At 42.4% G+C, this 9,962-nt stretch overlaps 1 protein-coding gene across 5 annotated transcripts in view; it reads right to left on the bottom strand.

The window, feature by feature from the left end:
* Positions 1 to 1,356: 1,356 nt before the first annotated feature.
* Positions 1,357 to 9,962, bottom strand: part of DPP6 (dipeptidyl peptidase like 6) — a 792,069-nt gene continuing 783,463 nt past the window's right edge. For all 5 annotated transcript variants that reach the window (XM_050940410.1, XM_050940409.1, XM_050940406.1 and 2 more), the window contains 4 exons: positions 7,914 to 7,972; positions 5,832 to 5,904; positions 5,641 to 5,714; positions 1,357 to 3,596 (listed from right to left, as the gene is read on the bottom strand). In XM_050940410.1, the coding sequence (XP_050796367.1) occupies positions 3,450 to 3,596; positions 5,641 to 5,714; positions 5,832 to 5,904; positions 7,914 to 7,972 (353 nt within the window). In that variant the 3' untranslated portion in view covers positions 1,357 to 3,449. The remainder of the gene's footprint in view (positions 3,597 to 5,640; positions 5,715 to 5,831; positions 5,905 to 7,913; positions 7,973 to 9,962) is intronic.

Below are 9,962 nucleotides of genomic sequence, written 5' to 3'. Positions count from 1 at the left end.
ATGTCACATCATTCTGAGCTTAGGCCATGTGACCTAAACATTCAGCAAGATGCCATTGCAAAATGTGCCTTCCATCCCCTACTATTTATTCCAGGAGCAAGCACCCAACCCTAAGCTTTTAAAGGGATAATAGGAAAAAAAATCCTCTGGTGGAATAATGAGTTCTGGGAGTGCAGATTTCCAACTCCCCTTGAAGTAGCAGCCTGCGGTGGAGGGTAGCGTGTGACATTTGCATGTACGTAAGGGGGTGGGAAGGTAACCAAGGCTTGTATTGGGAAAAAACTATCCAATTTACACCAGCGTTTAGAACAAGGGTCAGCAACCTTTCAGAAATGGGGTGCCGAGTCTTCATTTATTCACTCTAATTTAAGGTTTTGCATGCCAGTAATACATTTTAATGTTTGTAGAAGGTCGCTTTCTATAAGTCTATAATATATAACCAAACTATGGTTGTATGTAAAGTAAATAAGGTTTTTAAAATGTTTAAGAAGCTTCATTTAAGATTAAATTAAAATGCAGAGCCCCCCGGACCAGTGGCCAGGACCTGGGCAGTGTGAGTGCCACTGAAAATCAGCTCGAGTGCCGCCTTTGGCACGCCTGCCATAGGTTGCCTACCCCTGGTTTAGAACAATAAAGGATTATTTTCCAATTAGAGAGAGGCTACATATAAGATCTGAAGAAAACGTAGCCCTTCCCTAGTAACCAAGGAGCTCCGTGCCATGTAGAGATGGGCATTATTCCCCTTTTACTGATAGACACCCACACCCACAGGTAACTTGCCCATAATCACACAGGAAATCAGTTTTGGAACAACACGTTCTCACTCCTATTCCTTTCACTTTAACCTGAAAACCGTCGTTCTTCCAGCAGAAGAGACAGGGGAGAGACGGCAATAGAGTTAAACCTCTTTTATGGTCTCTGTTGCAACTTGCTGTACTTGATGTTAAAAGTCCATTTGGCCAAGCTTCTCTAGTTGAGAATACTGGCCTATGTCCTTGCCATTCAGCTGCAGGCAGGCAAGAATTGGGGTGGCACAAAGGTGAATGGGAGTGGATGATAGAAAGGACACTGATGACTACCCTGTGAGAGAAAGACAATGTACATCGAAGGGCACAGTTGCCATAAAAGAGGCCCTCACATTAGGAGGTTCTTTTGGACTGAACACATTTTACAGGACTTCATGTCTTCCTCAGAAACAGCAATCACTCCTTAGGGTGAAGTGCGCAGTAAGTGGCTTTGAGATGCTATATATGGCATCTGTTCAGCTGGGGGCTGGGTTCCAACTCAGTTAGAAATCAAACGTATTGTAACTATTATTTAAGTATGTAACTAGAAAACAAAAAGTAGCAAGCAGAGTGGTAAAATAATGTTTTATTTCATGGATGAACGAACACGACCATGCCACATCCTAAATGTCCTCCTACAAAAGTTTGCGGACAGAGCAGATTTGATGTTTTTCCAGTCCAGTTCATTTCAGACTTTTGAGCCCATTTAGTGTAGTAAAACCTGGACACACAGCATTCCTATTGTCTCTTTGGCATCCTGCCAAGTAAAGCAGCTTTGATACTGTAGTTCCTGTTCGTAAAATATCAATGCACTGTAAATTAAAGAAAATCCCCCAAACCAAACTACATTGTTTCTGTGATTTACCAACATTGTGTCCAGGATGATCTAATTACAACGAGCAGCCAAAGCTTAGAGATTAAAATTAAAAAAAACTTGACACATTAAGGAACACAATGGATACATCATCATTGCTGTCAGGATGTGAGTTTACCCACAGTACTGTGTAAAAATGTAGAAACCTGCGCTGATATTCAAGTTGTCAAAACAAGAAAAGAAATTACATTAATTGATATATTTCCAAGCTAGTACATCTAAAGAGTCCTGATCAGCAAAGGAAGGTTATAGCATGCATGCTCAACACAAGACTAATATTGGATTGGAGACCTGACAAATAACTGACTTACATTCCTTTATATACAACAAAATGAAATATACAATATTAATGCTGGCTGTACATTTGGTCAGAATATCTTACAAGGAACAACACTAGCCAAAATCTTTATGATATGGTAACTGGAGGTGAAGGAATGATTTTTGAGATTTGAAAGATTTTCACATGGGTTTTTAAACATTATTTTCCACCACTGCAAAGACCAGTATGATTTTAGATGCTCTGATTTTACAAACCTCCTGCAAACAGAAGATATCACTAAAAGTGGAACGTGATAATCATTGCCTTGGAATCCAAAATCAAAACTAAGCTGCAGACAGCATGTGAAATAAATCTATCCACACTGATTTTCTTTTTTAATGCTTCACAAGACGATCAGCAAAGTATCTGGTGCAAACTCCCTCTACCAGAGTGTAGATCAACAGTTCACAATCTTTTCTGACCACTTATTAAAAGTAACAAATGTTTGCAACCCCCTTACATTTACTGTAGAAGAGTAAAAATTATATCAAAGCTAAGCCTAAATTCATAGACCCCAAAAGCAGAAGGGACCACTGTGATCATCGAGTCTGACCTCCTGTGTAACACAAGCCATTGAACTGCCCCAAAATAATTCATTTGTGTGTGTGCTTGGAAAGGTTAACAGAGAATAATTGAAGGATAAGCACATGCAGGGAGGGAGGGAACAAGATTTTCTTTGCTTTACACTGTAATAAAAAATTAACATCTTGCGCCCCCTTCTTCCCCAACTGCCTTTTCTGACCACATCTAGGGTCATGACCCAGCAACTGGTCTAGTTAGTTCAATGCATGTTTTCTTCCACATCCATGACATGTTGTGAAGCTGATAAGGTGAGCATGAGATGAAATGTAAAGAGGAACAGGTAAAAACAATATCAAATAGTAATTAATTACATGAGGCTAATTAAACACCAGTGTAACTACAGTGATACTTTGTATAATTAGAATCTATATGTCCCATTGCAATGATGAATCTTCTAAACATGGGGGAGAGCAGGCAAATATGTATGAATCAGTACCTTTAAAATAATTGTGCTATAATCTTTTCCATTTCTTTTTATCTGACACAACAGGATGCTAACTATGGTAACCCTAATAGAGATGATGTATTTCATTACTACTGCTTCATTTCTTGAATGCAAAAGGGCCATTTAACCTTCTAGTCCTCAAGGTAGTTTCTTGGGGTCGTCCTTCAAGTCCAATTTCTTGAGATCCTTTTACTCCAGAAGTCATTTTGTGGCAAATAAGACGGTGACGCCTGTGACAGATTCATGTCACACAGCAGTTTCTGCTGAGTTCGTCATGCGTAATGTTCTTCCATTCAGGAAGGAGTTGCTGTCCGTAAAGCAGGCGAGCTGCTTTCAGTTTCGCTTAAATACATGCTAACAACATAACATTTCTTTCTCCAGGAAAATGATTCAGTTGCATATTGTTATAAAGAACGGCCTTGTGCTTCGCACGAACCAAAAGGGTTAATCCTCCTCCTCGTCCTCTTTCAGTGTAACTATTGGGAGTTTGTCCTGAACTTTGAAACAGTCCACAAAGAAATTGACAAGGGACTTATACAAGTGTTGCTCAAGCACTGCACTGTTAAAGTAATGGCTTTCATCGGGGTATATCTGCAAAGGAACCAAGGAGACCGTGAGTAGCTTTCCGTTCAGGTTAGAGATGGGCCCAAACTGCAGTCCCAGATCTGAACATCTGGGATCCATCCAGAGCTGACCTCTGCAGCTCAGGCCCAGCTCTAGCTAATAAACATCAATACAAACACTATCATAGAGCACTTAGGGCTTGTCTTGCACTGGCTAAACTAACAGACTGAATTTAAACAAATGTAGTTAAATTGGTGCCAATGTCTGTGTGGACACTCTGATTTCAATTTAAAAGTAGATTCTGATCAGGTTTAAGTTAGACCTAAATAGGTTTTAGCTACAGTACAAATGCTTTGCATACCTACACCAGCAGATCCTCCTAGTGTAGATGCAGCTTATGCTGACAGAAGGAGTTTTTCTGGCAGCATTGTACCACCAGCTCCCTGAAGGACATGAACTGGGAGTGTTGCCAGCATAACTACGCCCGTTGGAGGTGGTGGTGGTGGTTTTTTCCCATTCCTGACTGACACAGCTATGCTGACAGAACTTTGTAATGTAGACCTGCCCTTAAGGTAACCACACAGGGGTATCCTCCAGTTGAACTAAATGAGTGTAGTCCTATGTAGACAAGGCCTTAGGATCTACTCCTTGCAATGTGAATTAAAATAGTTTCATTACTTAAAAAGTTGAATGCAAACTTGTTGAAAAAGGAATTTATTTTTTGTTAGAAGGAAAGTTGATAACTCTCTAAAGGAAATGTCCCACCTAATCTCAACTACGCTTTTAATTTAGATCTAGCAGGCAATTTTTTTACATGTTATATGAATGCTAGTTGATTATAACAGGCTTCTAAAGCTGTAATTTTCAAAGGGGAATGTGGAGCTCTGCTCCTAGTTCTCACTGAAAGTCAGGAGGAGTTGAATTCCAAATTCCTTTGAGAATCCCAGCCTAAAAACATATGCATTGAGCCAGGGGTGAAAGTAACTTAAAGGACTTACCGGTACGCTGGAGTCCTGAGCGGGGCGTGGCCTCAAATGGAAGAGGTGTGGCCTCAAACAGGAGAGGTGGGGCCTTTCAGTATTTAAAGGCCCTGGGGCTCCGACTGTGGCTGGGAGCCCCAGGGCCTTTAAATCACTCTGGAGCTCCCAGCTGCAGAGGCAGCTGGGAGCCCTGGTGCTCAGGGGCAAATTAAGCCACTGTGGAGCTCCGAGCCCTTTAAATCACCGCAGGAGCCCTGCAGCTGCCACCCTGGGACGGCAGGGCTCCGGTGGTGATTTAAAAGGCCTGGGGCTACGCCGCTGAGGGAGCCCTGGAATCTTTAAAGTGCCGCCAGAGCCCTGCCACTGCTGGGGTAGCAGCGGCAGGGCTCGGGCAGGGATTTAAGGGGCCTGGAACTCCAGACACTGTGTGGAGCCCCAAGCCCTTTAAAGCACTTCTGGAGCTCGGGGCTCTGGCGGCGCTTTAAAGGGCCTGGGGCTCCCCGCAGCAGCCGGAGCCCCTGACCCTTTAAATCACCGCTGGAGCTCTGCCACCGCTGCCCTGGGATAGCGGCTGCCGGCACTCTGGCAGTGATTTAAATGGCCTGGGGCTCCCCACAGCGGACAGAGCTCTGGGCTCTTTATATCCCCGCCCAAGCCTGGTTGCCTGAGCCCTGGGGCTCCAACAGCTGGGCTCCAGTGGCGATTTAAAGGGCCAGAGGCTGGAGCCCCGGGCCCTTTACATCACCGGCAGGGAAGCCGGTCCAGTCTGGCATGGCGTATCGGCTCTTGACGGCACGCCGTACCGTACCGTACCAGCTTACTTTCACCTCTGCATTGAGTGCTAACAACTGTGCAGTACTGGGCCAAATCTAAATAATGATATAATATGTGTGTGTGTGTGAGAGAGAGAGAGTGTGAGAGAGAAACTATATAATATACATATAACTTAGTATTACTGTTCTATTTGTATTTTTATATTGTATTGTATATACAGTGAGGGCTTTCTAAAGCTTACTTCATAACATCTGTTTTCTGTTTAAAGTGCAAGTGACTATTTAAGTATGAAAAATGGAAACACACATATACTGTACCTGCAAGCTGTAATTAGCCTTTGCCCTAATTAGGTGTGTAATAAGGTCTGCAGTATGCTGGAAATGGATTTTTTCTGTAAAATCAGATTAGTATCAATAAATGCATAAAAGTGACAAATTTAATTAAGAAAAAAATCAAAGAGTCTCATAAAGTACACAATGTATTGCACTAAAATAGTGAGTTTACTTACCATCAGATGTGGCATGAATGATCAAAAACTTTTGATCTTTCAGTAATGAGACTCTGTGTGCTAATTTGGTGATCTGTGAAGATAAAAATTGCAGGTAAGATTAAGCATCATGCCAGAAATTGGTGATTTCTGTATACATAGCAAATTAGTACTTAACTCTGTTTTATATCTGATCACCAGAATAACAAGCTGATATCATTCCAACCTCTTCCTCTTAGCAGCTTGACTCATTACAGCAACAGAATAGAGTAGGGATTATGCTGTCCATTTCTCTAACCTTTTCCTGCCCTTCATGACCAATCCTGCCCCAACAGTAGATGGCGGGTGTGATGGATGCACCCCTGCATTCACACCTTACACACAATTATAATGATCTTTGTACAAAGTATGCCTTGTGAGGTATCATTTGAGAACTCATAAATTGCTTGTCAGCACTGTCATGGTGAAATATATATAGCAACATAAGTTATAAGATTCTGATATTATTAGCACATGCTCCCCATATCCCTGCCCAGGCAGAAGTCAGCAAACAAATCTGTCCTAAACAAAGGAATATGTGTTTGGTTTAATTTGCATTTAAGCAGTAAATGGAGTTATCAAGCAGACATGGGGGGGGGGAACAAAAGGAAACCCGAATGTAAGCATACACAGGTGAAAAAAACCCAGCAGGGAACATCCTTCCACCCAGACTCTTTGTCTCTTCGTTCTCATCTAGTTCCTGCATGCTGCTCCCTCCCTTATAACATTGCCTCCAGGAGAATAATATGGCTTGTAAAGTCTGCATCAGGCCTTGGGCCATGCGGCCTTTATAAATTCCACATCACAGTTCCAGGGCTCAGGAAATGGCAGTCTTATGCTCCTTGATTCCTAGAGAGTGCATGGTCCAGTTGTGGTGTTTAGGAAGCACACGTTACATCATTGTCTGGCACAGCAGGCCACACTTAGAATATTGCGATGTTTCTCAGATGCAGTCAATGACGTTTAACAGTTAAATGGTTCCCTCCCCAAGCAAGTCAAAAGTACCAGTACTTACCCAAACCAACCCTCTGAAACATACAGCCAAGCTATTTTGCACTACATCCAAATGAGCACACTGATTGCTTTGGAACCCCTTTCATTTTCCTTCAACTTTCTAGAATAAAAAAAATCCACCATGGCCTAACTATGCTTGTGAAATCTCAGAGAGCCAGTAAATTCACTATAAGGATCACCTACCCACGAGTCCTATCTCTTAAGGAGGAGCACAGGGGCTCTGGCTGATTTTTCTTTGCTGTGAAGTGGGCAATTATTTCAAACCCCAGTGGTGAATGCCTCTGCAAAATCCATTTCATTGGGCTGTGTGGAAGCTTAGCACCAATTTTTCAGCACTTTATAGACACAGCCTGGTGACCCTTTCCCTCCATGTAGCTACTCTTTTCTAGTTTCCTCAGAGTAGCTGAAGCATTCACACCCATTGAGCCTCCCTCGCACCCTGAACAATAACACTCTAACTAATGAGCTATCTATATTTTAAACCCTGCTAGACTCAAGCCCAGAATTATGCTTACCAGCCACTCAAGCTTCAGAATTCAGAAACACACCAATCTGTGCTTACCACCATCAGCAGGTCGTCCTTGGTGAAATGTTAAAGGGACTTTAAATGGACTGTAGCTTAAACGCGTGATCTAATGGGCTGAGCACCAGAACAGAGTTCTAACCAGAGCTTTGGTACTGATTCATCCTGTGGCCATGGACAAGTCACTCAACCTCTCTGCCTCAGATTTCCCACCTGTAAAATGGGGCTTATAATACCTAACTACTTTAGAGGGGTAGCCTGAGGATTAACGAATGACAAGGCTATTAATTACTTTATCATTAAATTCAAGGAACCCAAAACAGCTAGTCAGTCTGTAAACTTAAAGCCGAAATAACTTTCAAAGAAAGACCTTTTTACTACTCTCAGCCCTTGGTTTTGGTATTTCCCTCCTCCCCCCCAAATTGCACATAAGAAGACAAGGTTAAAAAGTTAAAGAAAGGTTTAACATTTTGTCATGAAAGGGTGTACACTGACTCAAAGCTCCATTCTCAACTCCATGCAGTTACCTCATATGCTCTGTTATCAATGCCATGTAGTCCCAAATACCTTTCAGAAAAGGCAGACGCTTGAAAAGAAATAAAAAAAACACATTGGTCAGTTTTGACTCCAGTGCAGTCCGTTCCAAAAATAAAAGCCACGTTTTCTGGCTTAGCTTTCATGAAATGAGAAATGTTTTAGACTCTCTTGTTTTTGTTTTGTTTTAGAAGCCTGGTCAGAATTAATGACTCCGTCTGTAATGACATTGACAGAGAAAACTTAATTATAATAAAAGAATAGTCAAAACACATTTGTAATGCCAACCCTTTGTAACATACAGCTAGCAGGTGCTCCACTGTGCTACGTGGCCTTTTGCCATCAGTGTTTATACAGAGCCATTATATTAGTCACAGGGGCTCTGCTATTGATTTCCGAATGCATCTGAAATACATTGAGAGCTACAAGTTATCCACTTTCACTCAAGGGCTGATCCAACTCCAGCTGAAGTCCATCGGAATGTTCTCATTGGCCTCAGTGGAAGTTGCAGGGGCCCCAACGCAGGAGTAGCACTTTAATTTTAATGGAGCTACTCCTGATTGACACCAGCGCAAAGTGAGAGAGCATCAGTCCCACTGAGTAGCCGGCCAAGGGGAGAAATGGAGGGGAGACAGGGAGGCTGCTGTGCCTTCCAGCAGCTAGGAGGAAAATCCCTATATAGGTCTACTGGGTAGGAATGGAATAGCTTCCCCTTAGAGGTGTCCTTTGATGGGAGAGGCAAGAAGATGACCTTAAATCAGTTTCTCCTTGGCTAAATGGGAGCAGCCCTTTGCAAATGGTGATGGGAATATTTGGCCTTTGGAAGAAGATTTCAAGTTTGAGTTTCCAATGTGCTGATACAGGCAACAGTGAGAATTTGCAGACCCAGAAATGTGAGAGTCAATGAATAAAGCCCAGATCCTCCAAGGCCCTCCACATGAGCAAGGTCCTGTGGGGCTCCCCAGTGCAGCACTGGGCAGGCGCAGGAGTCTGCCCATGCACAGAACTGGGCTGGTGAGTCTCTATTTAGACCTTATTCAAAACCCTTCATTTAACATGTGACCAAACCATTTATCCAGCTCACAAAGCTATATCAGAAGGTGAGTCTGCAATTAGGCAAATGTGTCCATTTGCATGCACAAGCTGATGCACGCTGCTTTAAACCTAGACAGAATGTATAACGTTAAACAGGGTGGGACAGTTTGGAGTTCAAGCACTAGTGCTGAACAAACCTTTTTGATAAGTGTCTGGGTTGTGTTTATCACACATTTGTATGTGTTTGTTTATCACACATTTGTAAGGTGATAAGGTAGATCTTGACTTTAGTAAGGCTTATGATACTCTCGCACAACCTCATAAACAAACTAGGGAAATACAACCTAGATGGAGCTACTATAAGGTGATTGCATAACTGGTTGGAAAATCATTCTCAGGGAGTAGTTATCAGAGGTTCACAGTCCAGCTGGAAGGCCATGTCAAGTGGGATCTGGCAGGGATCAGTTCTGGGTCCGGTTCTATTCAATAACATCATCAATGATTTAGATAATGGCATAGAGAGAATACTTATTAAGTTTGTGGATGATACTAAGATGGGAGGGGTTGTAAGTGCTTTGGAGCATAGGATTAAAATTCAAAATGTTCTGGACTAACTGGAGAAAAGGTCTGAAATAAATAGGAAGAAATTCAATAAATACAAATGCAAAGTACTCCACTTAGGAAGCAACAATCAGTTGCACACATACAACATGGGAAATGACTGCCTAAGAAGGGGTACTGCAGAAAGGGACCTGGGGGTCACAGTGGATCACAAGCTAAATATGAGTCAACAGTGTAACACTGTTGCCAAAAAAAGCAAATGTCATCCTGGGATGTATTAGCAGGAGAGTTGTAAGCAAGACATGAGACGTAATTTTTCTGCTCTACTCAGTGCTGATTAGGCTCAGCTGGAGTATCGTGTCCTGTTCTGGACAAATTGGAGAAAGTCCAGAGAAGAGCAACAAAAATGATTAAACGTCTAGAAAACATGACCTATGAGGGAAAAT

The sequence above is a fragment of the Gopherus flavomarginatus genome, chromosome 2 (genome assembly GCF_025201925.1).
Source record: "Gopherus flavomarginatus isolate rGopFla2 chromosome 2, rGopFla2.mat.asm, whole genome shotgun sequence".
In the NCBI taxonomy this organism is placed as follows: domain Eukaryota; kingdom Metazoa; phylum Chordata; order Testudines; family Testudinidae; genus Gopherus; species Gopherus flavomarginatus.
Note: the sequence above shows the minus strand (reverse complement) of the source record. Positions and strands in the feature narration are given on the sequence as shown.